Genomic DNA, 22,987 nt, shown 5'->3' on the forward strand with positions numbered 1-22,987 from the left:
GCTCTTCTTTCCCATTGGTCCCTTGTTTCTGATGCCTTGTGCACCCTGAACTACACAAAGAACAAAACGTCAGAGCTCAGAATATACTTGTATGCTTCAATAAATCTGCTCATTGCATAGCAAACATGTAAACTCCCAGAGAATCTATAAATGCTTACCCTAGCCTCTAAAAATGGTTGCTGAAATTTTACATAGTAATTTATTCTGATGTTTATTTTTGTTGTAATGTTGGGCTTACTATTTCATTTTTGTCCATGTGTCAACTAAATATAGTAAGTGAAAATAATCCATCAAAAGTTAAAAAAAAATAATTTCACCTCATTCTCTAGTCTGGATCTCCCCCCGCCCCGGGCATAACAAATTAAAAGTATACTACTGTCCTGCCCCTTTAAGACAGTGCTCAAAATTAATTTCAGCGGTATGTGCTTAACATAAAGTTAACTATGTTTGCATCAAATAAAATGTTTATTAATGAAAGCTATTTATCATACAGGAAACAGCAGAGTCATCATTACAGAGGTGTACACTAGAGGTAACAGATGCAAATGTGCATGCAGAGCCTTCTGTTTAGAAAGGAAGTATAGACAATAATACGAAAATTACTGGCTTCATCCCTAGCCTCTCATTAAAGGGTAAAAGTTATTCTCTGAATTTACAATTGGAAAAATGCCGTTAACAGGTAGGACTGATACACATTAGCAAGCAGATGAAATGGATTTCTTTTCTTGGACTTTATTTTACAGTTATTGTGCTTGACAAATGTGTGGTATTGTTTCGGTAATGATTTTTTCCAAATGTGGGGAGGGCATATTAATGCCGGCTTGCTCTGGTTTTAGACATGGTTTCTCTCGCTCTTTTGTTAAACCACATGAGGCTAAGCCTTCGTTGGTGTCAGACATCATAAAGAACAGGTTTTGGTAACATTCAATAAATGACACTTAAGTCTCACTCTCTCTTTCTCTCTCTCTCTCTCTCTCTCTCTCTCTCTCTCTCTCTCTCTCTCTTTTGGTTCAATAAACTTTTTAATGTATGATTATCATAACCTAATAGTGTCTTTGTCTTCACTGCAGTGGATTTCCGATCAAATCTTTCCCCTTCCTTTAATACTTTAGGGAATTTTCAAACGTCGGGATGTTTGGCTGTAATGCCCCAAGATTTGTTCTCCCTGAAAAAAAATCATAGTGACAATTTATTAACTACAGAGCAACTTGGCTTTTAGGGGTCTGCAATTTCTATTTAGATTTACAAACATCCACTTGTGCTCAATAGACCTGATATTAAATCTTAATCATATTTAAGTTTTCTTTTCATGCAACTACAGATCTGCTCATTTATTTTCATTCTAGAAATTGAACTGAGTCAAATCAGTGGGGCATTACTTTTATTATAAACACGAATATTTAAGAGTATTTCAAGATTGAGTCAGATTTTTATATACAATGGTGTGTGCATTTGATATGAATCAGAAGTTTGGAAACCTAAGAACTATCTGTCCGTTTAAATTTTTTTTTAATGGAGCTGCTATTTCTTAGCTTTTACACATAGATATTGAAAACAAACTAATCCAAGTGAAACTTAAATAAAACTGATGGGAAATAAAACTCCTTAGATTCAAGATGGTTTATTCACACAAATTTAATAGGATATATCACAATTGTTTGGTCCATAAATATTTAGGGGAAATAGTTTCTATACAATGCATTTATCAATAAACAAAGGAACATGGACAATTTTGCTAGACCACTTACTGTACTATAAACACGAAGCTCAATATATAAGGTTATTGAATTTATCAACTATTTTTGAAAGAGTGCACAACTGCTTTCTATGACATGTTTGTCCCCTCTAACAGGATACACCATAAAAAGAGTTTCGGAAATAAGAGGTAAAACAGTACAAAACTAGTGAGGTGCCGAAAGGGTTAACAGTTAATTTAACAAACAACACACATAGATCCTGATTTCTCACAAACTTACTTCCAAGTTATATCATAAGGCACATAGGAGAACTGAGTTAAAGTCTGTCTACTTAATAAAGCAGACCTGTAGTACCATATATATATATATATTGTTCTGCCAAAGAACAAAATTTATGTGTCGATATTTTACCTGTAAAAGTGTGTTATATAAGATCTCAGCCTTACCAAGATTGTTTGGTCTGGTTAGTGGTAAATGCCCAAAATGTAAGAGAAATATGAAAGGTCAAGATTTAAGCTCCATAGAAGATGACCACACTTGCTAAATATATAATGGCGATCACACTTTTCTTCTGTTACAGTGTTAACTTCTCTTCCATCATCTTTTTTTTTTTAAAAATAAGCTACTTTCTGTGCTAATTTTCTAAAGACCCTGAGCAAGAGTTACAATAATGCACTTCAATGTGGGCAGTGAACTGTCGATAGGTAACCACACACTTATACAACCAGAAGGGCACCTTTAAAAATCTATTAAATAGCCACTTCGACCACCAGAGGAGATTTAAGGGGTGCAAAAAAGTGGACGGCATGTGCAAAGTTAGTCTTAACAATCCACTAAAGCAAGACATAGATCTTGACTTCTTCTTTTATTGTTTTAGGAAATCCACAATCTAGTTGGTTTGTTTTTTTTTTTTTTTGTTGTTGTTGTTGTTGTTGTTTTTAAACTACAACAGAAGCAGAGAGATGAACATTCACCACTGCCCAGACCGTTAAGATTTCACCTTAAATTAAAAGGAAAAGAATGCTACTGTAAACTAGGAAATATATTCAGCTTGGCATCCACAAGGCTTCTGAGTTTGTCTACTTTAAGAGTCACAACTTCACATCTGTAATGTTAAAAGGATTTTAGACATGCGTCAACCTATGCCAAAATAAAATAAAGAAAAACCAAATAATTCTCATTGTTGGTGTTAGTTTACTAAGTCAGTTTAAAAAAGAAAGGAAGAAACAAGGAAAAGACATTATTTAGAATGCCAGATACAATGTCATGGTACAGCTGAAGCCAATTAATTAATTATTAATAAATTATGCCAATAATTTTACTTCTTAAAAAATTATATTTTGCTTATTTCCATTTCTCAAGGGAAAAAAACAGAAAGGTAGAAAGAATAGTTTCAGAGACTGGATGAGTTTTCTTTTCTTTGTGTGTGTGTGTGTGTGTGTGTGTGTGTGTGTGTGTGTGTGTGTGTGTGTTTTGGGAGGTCAAAAGTATAAAATTTCAAATTTTAAAGTGTAACTTTTCAGGGACTTTAAGATTTTTGTTTTTGAAAAGCAATAAAGAGTTGGGAGGGGGGCTGTACAACTCTAACAGCAGGAAGTCACATTCCTGAGTTAGACTGCCCACCCAGCTAATCATCATTTAAAATTGATATTAATGTTTTTGTTTAATTATATTCTTCACTCGAATTAGTAGTTCAAGGTAAAAAAAACAGTAATAATATATTTGGTTTTTTTTTAAAAAATTTTTAATATAAAAACTTTTAATTGTAAGGTTTTAAAAAAACAATTAAGTATATGGTTGCTTAATAACCTGATCACAAGAACAGGAATATAATTTGCCCATCCTAATAGCATTCTTTTTTTTTCCCTTCGAGATTCTGGAAATAAGTAACATAAAATTTTAAGAGGCACTTATTAGACTGATTCAAAATCTTCCCTTACCAACTGAAAAAAAAAAAAACTGATTAAAGAAAAAAGGTCAAATACATCCTGGAGACCAAATTTGTTCACTTAAAAGCGACAATACTATAAGCTCATAGCCAAGGGGTGTAGATGCTACACGCCAAGCTGCTATTTTATTCCCCAAATATCTTGTGGGTTAGAAGAAGGAAAAAAAAGTCTTGTAAATAATAAAATAATAATATTACAATAATAATAAAAAGAGGAAGAATCCTTTAAAAAAAACAAAACCCAAAAAAACCCCCCCCAAAAAAAACAAAAAACAAAAAAAACAAAAACAAAAGCAAAAACAAAAAAAAAAAAACCAATGTTAGAAAAGGTTCGTTAAGGTAGTTTGTGAGGGGCTTCCGGATTCGTGGCTGTCCATGTTAGAGGTCACAGTTGTCACTACAGTGACAGTGGGATTGGTCAGGTCTGTTAAAGTGGTCGCAGTGCCGGGTGGAGTGAGAGCGCCGCTGTCTGCTGAGGGCGGGGCCGGAAGCGACGTGCCGTCAGCTTTATCAACACCCCCATTCTCCTGCCGCAAAAGGTTCCTTCTGAATTTGGCTCGTGCGTTTTGGAACCAAACCTGCAAACCAATCCCAATTGATTTCTTTATCGATTTTTTTTAAGTTCTTTTCTCTCTTCCTTTTTTCCTCCTTTTCTTTTTTTTCCTCTATTTCTCCTTTTAGATATCATTTTCTTTTTCTTGGAAAGAAAGTGGACTTTTTTTTTATTTCTTTCAAAATAAACTAATTCCAGTAGTAGAATAAATTTATACGCTCTTAATTTACATATTCCTGAATTAAATGTGCCACTTGGGATAACTGATGCTGGAACAGAGATACCACCGAAACAAAAACATGGAGTCTAGGGGGAAATACACCATCCCTCAAAAGAATAGGGAAAATCATGGTCACTAAAAGTGTCTCAAAGTAGGACTACTCACTTGAAAGGAACACCAAAAAGTTTAGCTGTTGGCTAGTCTGTCACCTGACAAATGCTGTAAAACCATAAAATTCTTCCCAGTCACAGACCCCCAAACTTCCAGAGAGATTTTGGAGAGCAGAAAATGTATGCTATTGGTCACTGAGGAGAGGGAGATGGCAGGTCACTCATGGCAACCCTGTATAACTTTATAATTCTTCCCAAAAGTCTGGGGAAGCAATTCAACACCAGGAAGAACTCCGGCGTTTTAACTACGACTTGGTAAAATGGAAAAATTCCCAGTCCAACTGCTCGCTGAGGTACTAACCTTATTTTTGACCTCTCAAGTGCGAGGGGTGGGCCGCCTGAATGTGGAAAGGCATAACATATGAGTAGGCTGCCGGGAGTTTGTGGATATGGGACCGTAGCTCCTTAGAAACTAGCACATTAAACCCCGCCTGAGTGAATATCTCTACAGGCAAAACTTGTTTAGATAAAGTCAACGCCATGTATAAAACGATGAGGCTTTGGAGCCCACCTCTCTGTCTGTAGGGAGAATGTGAATCCTGGATGCCTCCCTGAGTTCCCTCCAGGAAGTCCCTGTAGGAAGATCGCTAAGGAAGGAGATGACTAGGAAGCAGAATAGGAAATATCCAAGTGATTAGGGAAGAGAACTAGTCGCTGTCCGGGGGAAAGGGAGGAGATAGAAACAAAGCCAATGATGGATGTGTCTTACCTGCAAAACTCTTTTGGTCAGGCCTGTTTTTTGAGCAAGCTGTTTGAGGTCCTTGGCATCTGGGTTATGGTTGATGGCAAAGTAGGATTTCATGGTCCGAAGCTGGTGGTGTTTGAAAGAAGTTCGCATCCGTTTGGTCTTCTGGGAAGGTGGGTAAGGCTGCTGGTCCCGGTCCAAATGGTCTGCCTCGTTCTCATTACAACCTGTTGCAGCAACAGGGAACAAGTAACAGCTCAGTGGAAACTTCTACACTGGCTTAGGGGACGTGACAGGCAGGGTACATGACAATGCTGTCTTCATAAAGCAAAAGGCTGTCAACCCAGTGGTGAATGATATCTGGACAAGAAGACAATGGCTATGGTCAGCTAACCTAGGCTATTTGGACACAGCTGGTTTACATACTGGAAAACATAAGTTAAATCCTTTCCTCTGCTTGATGTTCAGTAGTAAACATTGGGGGAGAGGTGGGAAGTAAGAAGAAAGACAACATCAGAAGAGGGAGAGGAGGAGGAGGAGGAAGAGGAGGAGGAAGAGGAGGAAGAGGAAGAGGAGGAGGAGAAACCTTTTTCTGATAGTTTATGTGGATTTTCACCCAGGTGTGCACATTCACAGGGTCTTTTGAAACCACGTGTTTGCCGGTTTCTTGATTCCCATGTTCTGTGTGAAGGCACTGTTCTTTATCATGATGAATATGGCAAATCAGGTTCCAAATTATCAACCAGCACACCACACATCTCACACACACACACACACACTCACACACACACACTCACACACACATACACGCACACATACACACACACTCACACACACACATACATGCTCACACACATACACGCTCACACACATACACGCACACATACACACACACTCACACACACACATACACGCACACATACACACGCACGCATACACACACACACTCACACACACACTCACACACACACACACACCCCTAAGGAATGACCTAAACCATTTTCTTATCCTAATAGCTTTCTCAACATGGTTGGAAAAAGGAAGAGACTTGAGAAAATGACCTTTTGTTGTGAATGTCTTAGAGAATCAGAAGAGCATTGTATTTGAAGAATTCTAGCTATAACTAGTTAGCTTGGGCTATGCCAGGAAGAAAACACTTTTCCCTTGGAGTTCTTCTAATAAATATTTCTGAAGGAAAATGAGCCCAGCCTTCTCTTCCCTCATGCCTGAGGCATTCCCCATAGCTCATTGCTGAAGCAACACTGATGGTTTCCATCCAGCCTGGTCCCCTGTGCTCTGGATGCGTCTAAGTCAGCCTTGAGCTGTGCCACTCACTGGTCTGACAGTGAGAGGGCAGCACCTTCTCTGCTCCTGGAAATCCTCCTTGGCACCAGGGGCAGAATAAGTCAAACTTTAAACCAAGGGGAAAGTCTTCATCCTCAAGATGTAAACACTCCTCCTATTTAAAGCCAAGGTGAAAAACATTTAATAATACTGACTTACCTCTGCAAAAATCACAACTTTGGTTCTTTAAAACCTTATTTCATATATTTATCTGCTCTGTTGTCAGATCTGAGCATCCTGTGCTCCGATAAATTACTTAAAATCAACCTGACCATGCCGTTATGAAGGAAAAGCTTAAATTTTGAAAAGAGGGAGGCATCTCTTAATATTACCCTTCTCCTGCTTTTTGCAATGTTGTCTGCCTTCCAGGCTGTGGTTAGAATTTCTTTCAGAATTTTTCTAGCCAATCAGTATGTCTGTATACACATGTGTGCTCAGAAAGCAGCATACATATATACACATATATATGTATATATATATATATATATATGTATATATATATATTGTGGTAATCAACCAGGAAATCTACTTTGAAAAAAAACTTGTTTAAGTGAGAAATTGTCCCAAATAAAATAAAATGAATTATGACCTTCTGTGTGCCGTAAGACACAAAGGGGGAGGGGATATGGGAGAGCAGTCCTGAGTCCTCTGAGGGAAAGGATTTTATCAAATTCTCCTTTGGGTTCCCTAGGTCAAAAGCAAGGCTATGACTGAACTCAACAAGCATGAGCTGTTTGCTCCCTAAGAAATTACAAGCTCTTGCTAATCCAAAGTCAGATCAGGTGGAGACAGTGTCCATGTCAGATGTATACTGCTGAACTTTGAGCTTAACTTCTTAAGCCAGCCAGAGTGGAAACACATTCCCACAGCTAGCAGAGAGGACATATTTTACATGTTACCCTATTTCATCCCAGGGGGGATATGTCAACTTCAAATAGTCTGCGGAATAGCACTTTCTGATCCTCAGATGGATGGAGCAGGGTCTTGTGGCTATAAAAGTAGGTTATCTCCAGTAAACTGAGCCATATTTCACAGCCAGATTACAAATATACCCTCAGCAAATGGTCAAAGAGGCGCATTCCATTCATCAGAGGCCTCTTCAAATGAGATATCCACCCTAGCCTACGTGAGCAACTTTCCCTGAGCAACACATCAATGGCGACAGAGACATTAACTTGATGTTTACATAATGCACTTACTTAGTCCCCCTCTCCCAGGATAACATTTCCTAAAAATGAATATTATCCCCAACTTAGCTATCTAGCTATTCACCATTGAAATGAATCTAAGGGAAAAAAATAAAATAAGATTTGAGGAAATTGCTCCTCCATGTACAGTCCGTTCAGATTTGCCCATTGCAAACTCGATATAGCGGTTGAGTGCATTAGAAAAAACGTTATTGTGTTTGCTGCTACAAACCAACTCCGTGTGTAAGAACTGTGCGGGTGTCAGGTTTTCCTTACAATATATGATATCCATGTGGCTTTGTTTGCTCCTACAGTATCCATCATGATAGAGAAATCTATTTTTGCCACAGTTTAAGTCAGCATATCCAAGTTGCTTGTGTTTAATGGCAAAAGCTTTATGTAAATCAGCAAGTGATCATTTCCCCTGTGGGTAAACTTTAGGGATATTCCCCCCTCCTGAATTATAAGAGCAAATAATTCTCTTTAAATCGCTTCAGATTTCCACCTGCAGCTGCACATCTGTTGTCACTAAAGTTAATGAGAGGGTTTAAATGGTTTACATTGGGTTGCTGGGGAGATGGTCACCTATCCAAAAGGAGTTTCTGTTTGGAAAGGTTCGGAACCTTCTGAGAATCAACTAATTCCTGGGAGACCACTAGGGGTCAGTGCCAGGCTAATTTAACAAGAGGAATTTTGCACATTTAGAGGAAAGAACCTCAGGAGGGAGGTTGTGAGAGGTAGCAAAAATCCAGTTTCTTCGTTAATGGTCAGCTACCCATGAGGACATGTCTATCCTAGGCTAATCCTTTCACCTCTGGAGGGTTTTACTTCAATACGGCATTCCAGATAAATTATCTATGCCTCTTTCAAAAATATCAGCCTGAGTAATTTGATTACTATGTTCAAAGAGGTGGAAACTGAGCTAGGGACATTCTCATCGAAAGGTAGCTGCCCTGTGCCAAGCACTAACAAGTCTCACAGGCTGACAGTTCTTGGATCTTGATCGTGTTGTGTGTATGTTTTTAAAATTCATTGTATGAACCTATTTGGGTCCTGTTAGTGCTGTTCTTTATGGAGCTTTACACTGAAGTGGAAATAGAAAACCCAGAGCGTGCCCAAACTCATGGGCTTTACATGTAGGGGACTTGTGTGTTCTATACTTTCACATGTCTTCAATTTGCTCATCCACACACCCCTGCTCCACCTCCATCGACTGTGTGACGAGGTACCATTGGAGTCACACACGAACTTTTTGTAAATGGAGGTGATTGGGGTTAGAGTACTTTAAACCAGTTCCTCCAGACTCTCTCCACCTAATCTTAAAGAAACGTGTGCTATTTGCTCATGCCTCTGGGAGTATCCAGGTAAGGGAGCGCATGTTGAGAAGCTGTAGTGGGTTAAACAGCCTGGGCTACTTTTTGGCTCCTGGAATAGGACAACTTACTCAAAGACTGAGCAGCCCTAAGGAGCAAACTAAGAATCCACACCAAAATTTTGTTTTGCCTGTTTTATTTATCTTCAGAAAAGTAAAAACCAAGTGAAGCTAAAGTCTATTATTTTGAAAGCTTCTTGGGTCTGTCTAACATAATGTAGATCCAAGGGAAAACCAAATTTAGCTAATTAGATTAAATGAAACAAGCAAACAGCCCAGCTCACTCCCAGTTTCACCAGAAATCCCCACCCCTCTGTAGGGCCCTTTCTCCTTACTAGTTGTTTAAAACCCTGTTTCCCTCCCTCCCCTTCCCCTCCGACTTTCTACCCCTTTCTCCTCTCCCCTCCCCTCCCTTCCCCTCCCCTCCCCTCCCCTCCCCTCTCCTCTCCTCTCCTCTCCTCTCCTCTCCCAATAGCATGGTCAGGTCTTAGTAAGTGGCTGGTAAGTGAACTTTCAATGTCATCTTCTATTAATAAAGAACAATTAGTGTCCCGGTTGTCTTCCCTTGGGTACCATGCATCAGAGAATATGGGATGTGTCCTGGGCAATTGGACCCTAGGCAAAGCTCTACCCCAGCTTAGCAGGGGTCCCCAGACCAGGGTGTAGCCAGGCACAGCCACTAACACCCTTGGCCAACCCCTGGGCTTAGCTTGCTGCCCCATGCTTAACCTCTAAGTTGGCCCCTTTCCCTTGGTCCAGCCACTGCCCAGATGTGAACTCACTAGAGAGAGATGCAGCCTCCTTGAGCTACGTGTTCCTTTTCTCTGAGGTGCCATCTCTCTGTGCCATCCCAAAATGAATTCCTTTAAGTTGGGAAGAGAATCCCAGGACACAACCTAGCTTAATGAACGCCCCTGCTCAGGACCACCTGAGAAAGAGGAAGCCAGAGTGGGGGCTCTCAGTTCAGATGTTCACAGTGTCTGTGACCTCAGGCAGATCGCTTAACTAGGATATTGTCCCACTATCTTCAAACTACAAGTCACACCCCAAACCAGACATTGAAAACTGGAAGATGATAAGTAACAGATACTCACAGCTAGTATGTCACTTTTAGTAGCCCAAGTCCCCTGTGTGCTAAGTTCCCAAATAGGTTTGGGCCAGGGCATGGGAAATCAGAGCAGTCAAGTTCCTTGGGTTTCCCCAAACCAACCTGGGTTTCCTTTCCCTCTGCACTTACTCTGAATAAGAAGCTCAGGTCTTCAAGGTCTGCCAACATCCTGACCTCGAAGACTTGAGGTGGGGACAGGCTATCAACAATAAGTAGCCTCACTTTTTTGTGAGGCAAATTGATAAAAGATAGGTGTATCTTCCAAACCAAGGGCGTCTTTAGGGACTGCTGCCTTTACTCTGCTTTGAATTGGGAGAAGACTGGCAAATGTCACACAAGCAGCCTGAGAGAACATTAAGTCACCCCGGTGGGCTTGACCTAGAGGTTCCTCTGGCTGTCGGAGGTCTAGATGACCTGATGATCTATCAGGCCTGGAGTGAGGAGGTTAGATGAATAACTGAGCCTTCAGAGGCACAGCTGTGCAAAGTGAGTCCCACCCTACAGTTGCTCATTGCCAAGATCAGAGATTCAATTTTTCAATACCCTTGCCAACTATGTTGCTGATTAACTTCGGGCTGGTGACCACAGCCTCTGCCCCCTCTAGACAGAGTGGAGCTGGGCTCTGAAGTCTTTTCTTTTCCCCCATTAACTATTTAGGAAAACCTCCTCCAGGATCTATAATTTGGCTCCAACAAAGGAATTGCCCTGGGGCTGTTTTGCTCCAACTGAGAGCCAGAAACTAATGGGCTCATTAACTAATGGGCAACAAGGATTTGGCTTTGCCTGTTTGGGGGAAGTCACTTGGGCCTCAAGGTTATAAAGCACCACAAGCTCACAAACCAATAACCCATCCTCTCTCCCCTCCCATCTCCTTTACGTCTTTCTCTTCTTCAGACTGAAAGGGGGTTGTGTTGAGAACAGGTTCTGGTCTTGGAGCAGAACCTGCACTGCCAAATCGTCCTCCAGCAATGTGAGATCTGAGCTGAGTGGGTAAAGTTAAGAGGCCCACCTGAGTTGTAATTCACGATGTCCACTCCCAGAGCTGGGCTCTTCCGCTTCCGGGGCCGCCCCTTCTGCACTGTGCCAGTGCCATTGAAGTAAGGCAGAGCTAAGCCGCCGCTCTTGGCCGCCAGCTCCGTGTAGCTCAGCTGAGGTGGATATTCCCCTTGCAAGAGGGTCTCAAAGTGTGCGCGGCAGTATACCAGGCTGTCCTTCATACCGAAATGGTCGCCCGTGGTCAAGGTCTTGTTGCAAGTGGAGCAAGTGAAGCAGCTCAGATGGTAGACTGAGTCTCGGGCGCGCATGACCATCTCCGAGGCGGAAATGCCAAGGTGGCAGCGGGCACATCTCTGCACAGAGAACCTTCTGGAAGCAAACAGGAGAATCAGGGAGCCAGCTGGTACAAGGAGGCCCTAACTCCCATTCGCAGCACCAGGGCATAGTCTACAGGGGCAAGAGACTAGCTAGGGAGTTCTGGCTGAGGACCTCTTTGAATATCAGCTTTCCTTGCTCAATGACCTTCTCTGGTCCTAGTGAATCCGTACACTAAAGTCCGAAGAACCAGGAACTGTGCTTCTTTTTTTTTTTTTTTAAGCAAACAAACGAAATTCTGAACTGGCCAATTCACAGCGCTCTTGAAAGAATATTAAATTGCAATGCCAAATGAAAAACCCTGATCTTACTGATGACAAAATAGTATTGCGTGTGCCTGTCATCTCAGAAAAAAAAAAAGCAAAAAACCCGGTAATTCTGCAAAGAAAAAGCTATCCTTTTAGCACCCCTCCTGCTTCTGCTTAGAGGGAAGCCAGATAACTTCCACAGGCACAAACATTTCCCAACCTGGGATTTTTGTTTTGTCTTTTTTGTTTGTTTGCTTGTTTTTTGTTTATTGGTTGGTTTCTTTTTGTTCGTTTGTACGTTCGGGTTTTTTTTTTTTTTTGGTTGTTTGTTTCTTTTGTTTTGCTTTCTTTTTGTTTATTTGGCTGTCCGTTTGGTTGGTTGTTGGTTGGTTGGTTTTGTTTCCTTCAATCTGGTTCTGACTAGCCATTTCACTAGCAGTGGCCTCTGTGACTTTTTCATAGCCATTATAGGACCATTGTCATACACCTGGTTGCTGCTGCCTGGGCCAACAGGGGGGAAGTTGACCAGTTCATTTTAAAAAGGGCCAACAAAACAAAACAGAACAACAGCAGCAGCAGCAAAACCTTCTCTTGGTCACCTGATACCTGTCCATTTACTCTTCTCCCAGATTTTTCCAGGGGAGCTGTGAAGAACTGAGAACCCTGATGAATCTCACTAGACCCTGTGATCCTTCTCGTCCATCCTCACCAGTGGGGTATACACGGTTTTAAGGCAATTTCCCCATTTCAGAGAAACAAAAACAAATACAACAAACAAACAAACAAAAATCCCTGCACCCTGAATGAGCCAAAGAAGGAGGGCAGCGAGGGAACTCCGGATTCCGCAGTGCTCTACGGGGTCAGAGGAGTATGTAAATGGGCAGGCGGTGGGGGCTTGGGGGGTACCTGTAGTAATCCTCCTTGCAGTAAATGCTACCGTCCTTGGCAAAGCAGGTGAGCTCCGATTCCAGGGCCAGCTTACATTCACAGCACTTCAGGCACCTAAGGTGCCACTGTTTGTCTACAGCCAGCAGATAGTACCTGTCAGAGATCTTACCCCCGCAGCCGGCGCACAGAGCAGGCTTCTCGGGGCTGAGCGGGGGCATACCCTGTGAAATAAGAACAAGACTGAGAGGGGATTCCGGGCGTTGCCGCACAACCCGGGACGTCTTGGCAGAACAAATCCCCGGCGCTAAACCGAGCGCATCGCTGCAAGGGCCACAGCACACAAAAGCAAAAAGTGAGGGAAACATTTGCAACTTCTCCCTTCTCAACGTCCAGTTTCCTTTCCTAGCATCCCGAGCCCCCTAGTCCGGTGACTCTAAAAACACCTCGATGTCTTGAGCTTGCTAAGAGTCTACAGGATGTTTTGATGGGCGGTCCAGAAGTAGAATAAGGTTAAAACGTGTGACTTTCCAACAATACACACTATATAAAAAAACAAAAAACAAAAAACAAACAAAAAACCCAGAAACTGTTGTTGAGAACTACAATTCTGAAGTATGTGGATCTTTTTTTACACAAACAGTACTATAATTCTACTTTTTCTAATGTTTATAGGCGGAATAATTTGGCAGACGTTGTGGTTCGGACATTACTTAGCAGATCTTGCTGTACTCTCCGTTCAAGGCCGGCGCCCTATCCCTGGTGAGAAAGTGAAGATCCTGTCCTGAAAGAAGGACCCGCATCCATTCTTTTCTGTACACTGGCTCTTTTCTCGGGCCAGCATAAACAGCACAGATAATTATCTTGAAATTTTGATTCCCGAACTAAGACCTAGGTCACAAATGAAGCTAGCTAAGGCGGTAAAACTCACTCTGAGGATCCCAGTCGGGATGTTTTAAAATAAAACAGCGGTTAAAAGTAAAAAGAAGCTCACCACTGCTCAGACTAGCATTAATAGTCTTCCCCTATTACATTTTGGCGACATGGAAAGGACACATTTCGCCGTTTACTCGGATATTGTGTTCTCATCGAATTAATTGTACAAATGGCGACAGTGGGCTATTTTAACCCAAAACCTCGCTGATTGTCTAGCGGTCAGTTTGAGCTACAGTCCCCGCTGTGATACAGAGTCTACACAGCATTCTTGCCCTGCCTGGAATCATCTCTGCGGACTTCTGTAGGTTTTTTTTTTTTTTTTTCCTCTCCCGTCGGTAAGTGGAAAGGGGACATGTTTGGGTTACTAGTACTTTCACAAAGACATAACTGCTCTTTCACGAAGAGAAACAGCAATAGTTGACTGCATCTCTTGAGGTTGTAGAGTTCATGTTCTTGATTTTAGACTAGGGAGCCGCTCCTTCGCGTTTTATTCGATTTCCCCGTATCCAATACACCCGCCCCATAAGGAAGAGAAACTCAGTTTTGTGACCCGGGAAGCTGAAGAGGCATGCACAGCCCCTAACAATCTCTGGTGAGCTCCGGGAGTCCGAAGACCTGGAAACGGACCAGCGCGTTGGGTTCTACTCTGAAGGTCTGCTTTTTATCCCAGAGATTGGGAATCCCACGCAGTGCTGGCAAGTGGTCCCCTATTACCTGCACCAAGGCTTGCCCTGGGGGCGGTGGATCCGGCCTGGCGGCCGAGTCGCGGGAGACTGGAGTTTGTGGCTGTTGGGGAGCACGCCCGCTCCTTCCAAGACCGGCTGCCCTATCGGCCGGCGATCAGCTGCTATACAAAGACTGGAGAGCTCAGGACTGCAACATCCTAGACACCTCGATTCGGAAAGGGAACCTTGCCTAGCAAGCACGCCTGCGGGGAAAACCTAGCGAGCATCCCTAGGCAAACGTCCCCAGGACCCGCCATCCCCAACCTGGGCGGGCCGGAGATTTGCAGTTTTCCCAGCGCTGCGCCCGGGCTGGTCCTTACCGCGTCGCGGCCGTTGAGCTGAGTGCCTTTGGCCAGACGGGCCTCGGTCTTGGATCTGCGCTCCATTTCCTCCATGATACCTTGGATGTGGCCTCCGGAGATTCCGTGGAAGAGCATGGCTGGGGGGCGGAAAGGACACGAATTGTTTTCGGCTCGGCACCCCACTATTTCCATAAACACACGCCTGGGGCTCTCAGTTCATTCGAGTGAAGAAGCAAAGGCGACCGCACAGGGCTGCGCGGTGGAGAGGCGTAGAAACGCGTGGGGACAGGGACAGGAGAGAAAAGAAGAAAAACGGCAGAGTAGAAATAGCTCTACTTGGGAGGGAAAAGACTGGGGCAAAAGAACAACGGGGAAGGAGGAGGAGGAGGTGGGGAGTCCAGCGTCTTCCAGAAGATGTACAGAAAACAAACAAACGCGGACGGAGGGGAAAGCAGGCGAACCTTACTGCAGTGAGAGATCGAGTTACTAATGGGAAACAACTGCAGAGGGGGGTTGAAGTGGGGGGAGGAAAACAAAATCTAAGGAAGAAAAAAAATAGTTTTGAACACAAAGAAAGAAAACGAAGTGCTATATTCAGCGGTCCCCGGCTGCCTGCAAGTTCCCAGTGCCTGTAGGTTGCGTTGGGGACTGCTCCAGCCAGAGCTGTGTCCAATTTGTTAAGAGACTAAAGCCAGCCCATTTTTGATAATTTAGTAGGAGGAGTCCTCTCCCTGGAGCTGCCACGGATTTTTATTCAGACAACAAAGACCTGTCATACCTCCTCTCAACCCCCTGGTGATGGGCAAGCAGGGACAAACATTACAAAGGGGTGGGGGACTTGGGGGGGGAGTCAGAAGGAGGGGGCCTTTACCCCCTTCCCACACGCGCGCCTGCACACACACACACACACACACACACACACACACACACACACCCTCAAGCACATATCCTTCCAAGCAAGAGTTCCCAACAGTCATGTTTTAAAGCCGTAAAGGAGCCCTTATTGTCCGCATCCTGGATGGAGCAAAAGACAGGGCCAGCCTCATTTGATCCTAGTTCATCTGACCCCAGCCAGAGGCGCACAAGATCCACTCCAAACCTTAAGGTTCCTTCTCATCTACAGACCTTTTTAAATCCCCATTTTACAAGGCTGTCACCAGAAATGTAGAACGCCCCCCACTCCCCGCGCGCGCAGACTTTGAAGCACTCCTTAGAAACGATACTTTTAATGCGTGCTCCCTTCCTCCCCATTTCTTCTTAACTTACTTATTAAAAACACTCTTCGGACAGTTGTCTGCTCGCCTAACCTTCCCGAGGGCAGGCAGTGCCACCACGCTCCGAGATGTCCACCAAAGTAAAAAGGGGGCGTGGAGAGCCTACTTTTCTGAGTAATACTTTGGGATATATATATATGTATATATATATATATCTCCCAATAAATATATCCATATATATGTATATATTATTTCGAGTGTAAAGGCCAGACCAGGACATGGTTTTGTAGACCTGTATGCTAAACAGAACCTTAGCCCGAGGAGTGGGTTACTCTTTTACCTAATTCTAAGTTGAAGGTAACTCTTGGAGATTCTAACGTCCCCTTTGGAATTTGTCAACGTTCACCGGTCTTGGGTGAGCTGGATTCCCGCGTGAGGTAGGACGACCAGGCAATAGCCGCTAGTGGTCCGCACACTTCGGAGGGTGTGAAAGAGGCTCCGGGTGGAGGCGGGGAAGTGAGAACTAACAGGCAGGATGGCAGACTGCTCCTCACAAGAGATGGTATTGTTCTGTTGCCCTCTGTTCTTGTTAGCTCGGCCCTTCCCCTCCCTCTGGACCCATTAAAAAGTGTCCACAATACCACAGGACTCTGATATTGTGGATTCACTGGGGGGGAAAAAATCCTAGGATCGTGATGCGAGGAACAGCGACAGGAACTTAATCCGAAAGGGAAGAAAGACTGCTCCCGCTCCTTTCTCCCTGCTCGCCACTCCGTTTCACCACCACTCTGCGGCCTTGCGGGGAGCATCGGGGATTCTGTCTAGAAAGCCAAGCCAAAGCAGCACCCCGCAGCACCGCCGCCTCCCTCCACCCAGGCAGCTCCAAGTGGAACTTTAGCCCAATCTGAAAGAAAGGCTGAGAAGAAGAAACTGGAAAAGAGGGTTAGCGAAGGAAAGGAAGAAAGGGGAGAATAAAGGAACCGCGTGAACGATAGGGGACTTAGGAAGGACGGAGGGAAGGAAGGACAGAAAGGAAGAGACGGAGAAGGATTGACTGGTAAAAAACAACCCATAGTGCAGCAGCCTAACTTCCTGTCCCAAAGCTTTGCTTTCTGAGGTTCCTGGGGTCGCGTCTTCGTGAAACTCAAGTCTCCACTATTTCCTCACCTTTCCCCTCCTCCGGGTCAAAATAATGTTATTTGCAGAGTGGACGCTTTTAGGGTCCTCTGGGTGCCAGAATACAGCTCATAAAACACAATTTCACACAAAAAATGAAGCCAATCAAGTGAACTAAGCTGGAGCCCCCCCCCCCCAATTTTGGCAGCCCTACCTGACAGCAGGACCGCTATTTACTGTAAGTAATGTAATTAGCCCCTTTGGATGGAAATCAATGAGCTCTCTAAACCCACGTGCACACAGGAAGGGCCCCAAGGAGGGGCTGGGTCAGGGGCCCTTTCAGAGACAGCAGGTCTGCTCACAAAGGGGCAGATTGCCTTCATACAAGTCAGTAGTTAAACTGACTCAGAGCCCAAGGAGGAGGAGAAAAAGGAGGGGTCTACCCAAAGAAGTAGTCAATTAACCCAAGGAGGCTAGAAGTACAAAGTAAATATTGGACTGTAGTCCGCTCTACCTAAACACTCCCCCACTTTCAAATAGAAGTGTTTGGAATTGACCTTGGATGTTGGATGTTGCTCTGTCCAGCAAGAGCATAAAAAAAAAAAAAAAAAAAAAAAAAAAAAAGACTGCATGAAGGAAAACTGAAAAACATCTCTCAGAAAAAAGTTATAACTTTAGGCCAAGCACAGACATCTTATAAGCCTGCATTCATTCATTCATTCTTTCATTCATCCAATCTGTTTTCTCTACACATATCTTTAAATTGCCTGTAAGTGCAAGCATTGTAGAGTATTTCCTGAAATCCTGATCCTAGCTGAAAGCTACCTAGGACTGTTCTTTCTTATAAAACTCCAGGGCCAACAGGCATTGGCCACTCCCATAAAGAAGCCAAAAGCCAAGATCTTTTTTCCTTGCTATGAGGATGCAGGAAGTCTTTGGAAAGGTGGGAATGAGGCAGGGGTCTAGTGGACTTTGGGAGGTCCTAGTTAGTTCTAGGGAAATAGCTCCTCATAGGTCCAGCCCAGTCTTCTCTCACAGTTCCTCAAAAAGAAGTCCTACTGGAGTAGAGGTGTGAGATGGCCCGAGAAGTAGGTGTGTCACACAGAGTATGCTACCTTTTTGACTAGGAACCCTAAGAGACTGGTAAAGAACCCTCTTACCTCCTTTTCTTCTTTTAAAGGGCTCTCCAGTGCTTTAAATAGGGAAAGCATCCTGGGAAGCTTTGCCAAGTAAAAACACTCCTTTCACCCAGGAAGTGTTTCTCTTCCTCCCAATTCCAGACTGAATGGGTGGCTCATGTTCCATGGAAACTAGAGCACTAGAACTTCAATTCCAGAAACTAAGACTTCACCTTGGGACAGGTACACACAGTGGGGACTGCATGGCCTGCATTTGCAGTAGGATCTGGAGTCTTCTTTCCAAACCCAAAATATTATTAGAGGTAGTGGGACAGAATCCTGGCCTCCTCCCCCTAGGATAGGGAAGAGCTACTGTGCTCTTTTTCTGTTCTGTGACTATCCATAGGGTTATTGTTAGGACTCTCAGTGAAGTGGAAGTCTGAATGCTAATGAAATAGAAGGTTTTATATTTAGTGTACCAGATTACAGCATTTTCATAAGGGCATAGGAAGAGAGGATGAAGGCTTATTATTTAGGCTCAGGCAGTCCCACCTGGGCAAAGGTCCCTGGCTTAGTTGACTCCTTGGGGAATGGAGGGTAGAAGAGGAAAAGTAGAGATGCCCTAGTTTGCTCCAATGGCTGTATGACTTTAGACTCTAGAGAGGAAAATAACCCAGCAAGTGCTTGTTACTTAACTTTAAGAGTCTCCAGGTCTTTTTGACCTGAGTTTTGGTAGCCCTGATCCAATGCTTGCAGGTTTGGCCATTATGGTTCCTTTTCTTCATATCCTAAGAATAGTGCTGTTGGAAAGGTGAAGCTATGGAGATCTTGCCTAGGTGCTGGCATGTGGGAGTAGTGGGAGTATCAAAACAGCCAAGAAAAGTCAGAGGTGTTATGAAGCTAGGAGCCCTGCTTTCATTGGTGATGCCAACTGGCCTTGGAAGATAGGGCTGCTCCCTGTTAGAGGTGAGCAGATGGCCAGCTCTGGACAGCTTTCTATGAGTAAACCTTCTTCCGAATGATACTGGCAGGTCCAGTCTGCTTCTGCATCACAGAGCACCTCCGATTCCTTCCTAAGAGCAAAGTTTTCCTCTAGGCATGCAAGTGAGCCTTCAGAGTTATGGCCGCAGGAGCCTGTAAGATGCTACTCTCTAGGCAGACCCAGGCCGCAGTCCAGCTGCACTCACACTGTTGCCTGCTGTTCTCTGGGACAGATGTCTATGCGGGTTAGGGACAAGCAAGTCTATGCCCTGTTAGTGCACGAACACCTGCGACCTCAGAGGCCCATGACAACTGCTTGCTGTCTTCAAATCCCCGTTCTTGAATCCTGACCCCACCTCCACCCCCAACAAGGCTCCCACCCAGTCTAGAATACCCGAAAATTTGAAGCTCTTTTTCCTGTGACTTACTGTGCCTTCAGAGTCCCAAAACAAACAGGAAATTGTACGCAGGACAATGGATTAGTGTTGAACAACAAAACAAAATGGGAATAAAATAAGTTGCCATTCAAGCCCTATAAGGAACTTGCTTTCCGAAGCTCCACCGAGGGTCACAAGTCCCTCATGACTGCTCTTTCTTCAGGTCCAATGATACCCTGATCTCTGCCTAGAGTCCTGACCCTGGTCTCTAAGGAAAGTCAATGGCATTGAAGAAAAGAGCCAAAACGCGGGGTAGGGGGAAGGGGCAAGTTTCGGGAAGCCGAAATCTTTTCTAGCTTCCAAAGCATAGCTTAATTTTAAGACAAATACGGACCTTCCACTCAATAAAGACATGCTCATGGAAGCATGCTGGGACACACACACACACACACACACACAATCTCTCTCTCTCTCTCTCTCTCTCTCTCTCTCTCTCTCTCTCTCTCTCTCTCTCTCTCTCTCTCTCTCTCTCTCCACTCTTACCTGGAACACACGCCCAAGAAAACGTTGGCAAGGAAAATACTGAGGAAACTGCACCAAACTCACCTGCCTCTAGAGTGGTGCCGTTCAGCATTCTCTGTGCAAGAGTAGCGGACCGCGCAGTGAAATGCGGTTGTGCTGTTAGAGAAAGAAAACCTGGTGTCAGCTAGACATTACCGGGAACCAAGAACCTTCTCCCCCTGGCTGGGCCAGACTCAACCTCTTGTCTGTTAAGATTTGGGGACCCAGGCGGTTATAGCCTAACTGAGTCTTCCTTCCAGAGCTCCAGGGACACCCCGGACTAGAAGCGCCTCTCCCCCACCCTCCACATCCCCGGGGAAGAAAAGCACACCCCACCACAACCTAACGGGATGTTACCTTGATGTTTCTCGTCTTGGTGTCAGGCGTTCTTCTCAAGAATTTGGTTCTTGGAGAGGAGGTGGCCAGAGGTGGTGGTCAGGGTTTTGGGCCAATCCCCACGTCTCACTCGGTTAATCAAATAAATAAGCCAGTGAATAAACTTAAGCGTCTCTCTCTCTCTCTCTCTCTCTCTCTCTCTCTCTCTCTCTCTCTCTCTCTCTCTCTCTCTCCCCTCCCTCCCTCCCTTCTTCCTTCCCTCCCTCCCTCCCTCCCTCCCTCCCTCTCTCCCTCCGCTCCTCCCTTCTCTTCCCAGTATTGACCTGAATCTCTCACCTCTGACCTTCAGCCTCCTCCACCTGTCTTTTATTTTCTGTTTATGCTTTCTCAAATCGGAAAAGGCGGGGGTGGGGGTGGCAGAGGGCTCAGCCTCCGGCCAGTGCCCCGTCACCCGTTCTGAGGCCACGCTCAGCCCTGCCAGCCTCTCAATAATCCAAGGAGGTGTTAATGGAAGACTTGGCGGCAAGGGAACCTCATAAAGCCACGAGCATCCCGAGGCTTGGGCGCAGCCGGGGTGGGGAGTGGGAGGGGAGCTGGAGCCCCGCAGTGCACTCTGGGCTCCCGGACCCCTAGCCTGCCTTTGCCATGCTGAAGCTGGTACCTAAAAGATGCTGCCACCAGCTGGTGCCCGTTACATAGACGGTGAATGGTGGTGGCTCCTGGGGAAAATGGGCTAAGCTATTGATTGCTCACACACCATCCCCGCCTTCCTCTCCTTTTGCTTCACTCAGTGTGGGTGCTCCGAAGCCAGGCGTTAGAAACCCAGCAAGTTGAAGAGCATTCTGCTCCGGATGGCGGCCTTTGAGATCGGTCCGCGAGGGAGCCCAGGACACCTGTCCCTCTTGGGTCCTTGAGCAAAGGCTGAAACTAACCTTTTAGAAGGAAACCTACACTCAAACCCGCGTAGATGGCTATCGCAGAGATGCTTTGGGACCCGGGACCAAACGAGGCCCCTGTTACCTGGTCTCAGGTTCCACTGGGACTGCGTAGCCCCGGGTTCCCACGAGCCGCTAGGAAGTGGAGGAGACTCGGAAGCCAGACCTCTGGCCAATTATTTACCCCACTCCCCACCCAGGGCACCCCTCGCAGTCGGGGATGGGGAGGCGGGGGATTAGCCTGGGCTCCCGCGCCTGTGGTGAAGGAGGTGTGAGCAGAGAGATTGGCAGCGCCCGAACACCGGTCAGCGCCGGCGCCGCCCTCCCCCACTCGTCTGCTCCCCAAAGCCTCGCGGTCTTAGCCGCTCCTTGACTTGGCATGGGCCGAGGACTGGATGGGCTAAAGGCATTCATGTGCCTCGAAGCCACCAGCAAAAACCACGGAATTGTGCGGGGATGGAAGCCAGCCAGTCCCAAAAGCTCTCCACAGTTTGGAGGCTTTAAGGGACAGCTCGGGAATGGCGAATCCAAGCCCCCCCACTCCCATCCCCCAACGCGTGCTCACTCTGCATCTTGAGCTGCTGAAAGTGGCTCGGAGACCTAGGGACTGAGCCTCGGGTTCCACTGGACATCGTGAACTAGTCTCTTCGGCCAACCAGGCTTTCCCAGGATCACCCTGGGCTGTTTTTTCTATTGTACCCTCCTGGAGGAAACAAGACTCTTGGGTTCAGCCTTTATGCTAATCATTGAACGAGCACTAGGAACTCTTAGAAGTTCTGTCCTAGGCAGTGCCTTTTAACTTCTTTGGGTAACCGTTTTGGGTATTTGATAAGGATATACATAAACACACACACACACACACACACACACACACACACACACACATGCACGCACACTCGGGGAGGGGGAAAAGAGAGAGAGAGAGAGAGAGAGAGAGAGAGAGAGAGAGAGAGAGAGAGAGAGAGAGATCGAGATCTCCCCCTCCCAAAGGAGAGAATCCTTTTAAAATCTGTAAATACATCTTGACTTTTGTAAGATAGTGAGAAGGTAACGGGGAGCTTTTAATTCTCCACCATTGACAGATGACAGTTCACAAGCTTCTGCCGTCGGTGGAAGGTAGAGAAGAAGTGACTGAGGCAAAAGGAGTGAAGGGTGAGGTGTGGAAGGCAACGTTCTTTTTGGGCTGACATGGAACCCTGAGTCTTTTAACCGCTGAGCGACACAATGTAGCAACTGCCATTCATCAGGTAGGTAGGAAGCCTCCTTCCCTAATCTTGTCTGGAGATAAATCAAAGCCCTACCAATTTTTGATGTTGCACAGCTGGCTTTGTTGAGCAAAGGACTTAGCGAAAAACAAAAACAACAAAACAAAAAACAAAAAACGCCCTTGGAAGAGGGGCACTTTGCTGAAACAAAGACCCCACTAAAAACTTCAGCATCTCATCTGTTGCAAACACACTATTTGGAACTTCAAGTTTTACTTTTAAAAGATAAAATGATTCTTCTCGAACTTCCTAATCAGGGGTAGGGCCCCTGAAGAGAGGGGGTTGTCATCCACAGCTAGGGGTACCTTCTCCCAGCTGAGAGAATGTAGCCTC

The 22,987-nt window shown here is 45.0% G+C and overlaps 1 protein-coding gene across 6 annotated transcripts; it reads right to left on the minus strand.

The window, feature by feature from the left end:
* Positions 1-446: 446 nt before the first annotated feature.
* Positions 447-21,698, minus strand: Lhx9 (LIM homeobox 9). 6 transcript variants are annotated; one of them, XM_087580153.1, is made up of 8 exons: positions 21,475-21,698; positions 20,476-20,583; positions 20,164-20,235; positions 14,770-14,888; positions 12,810-13,012; positions 11,294-11,649; positions 5,298-5,500; positions 447-1,165 (listed from the first exon to the last, which is right to left on the minus strand). In XM_087580153.1, exons 3-8 carry the CDS (start codon positions 20,189-20,191, stop codon positions 1,109-1,111), a joined length of 966 nt encoding a protein of 321 aa, XP_087436279.1. In that variant the 5' UTR covers positions 20,192-20,235; positions 20,476-20,583; positions 21,475-21,698; the 3' UTR covers positions 447-1,108. The 6 variants fall into 6 exon arrangements, with proteins under 6 accessions (XP_087436279.1, XP_087436280.1, XP_087436281.1 ...); XM_087580154.1 differs by lacking the exon at positions 21,475-21,698 and adding an exon at positions 20,791-21,025; XM_087580151.1 differs by lacking the exons at positions 447-1,165; positions 21,475-21,698 and adding exons at positions 2,599-4,223; positions 20,791-21,088.
* Between the last annotated feature and the right edge of the window lie 1,289 nt (positions 21,699-22,987).

The sequence above is a fragment of the Rattus norvegicus genome, chromosome 13 (genome assembly GCF_021556685.1).
Source record: "Rattus norvegicus strain SHRSP/BbbUtx chromosome 13, alternate assembly SHRSP_T2T, whole genome shotgun sequence".
NCBI classification, from domain to species: domain Eukaryota; kingdom Metazoa; phylum Chordata; class Mammalia; order Rodentia; family Muridae; genus Rattus; species Rattus norvegicus.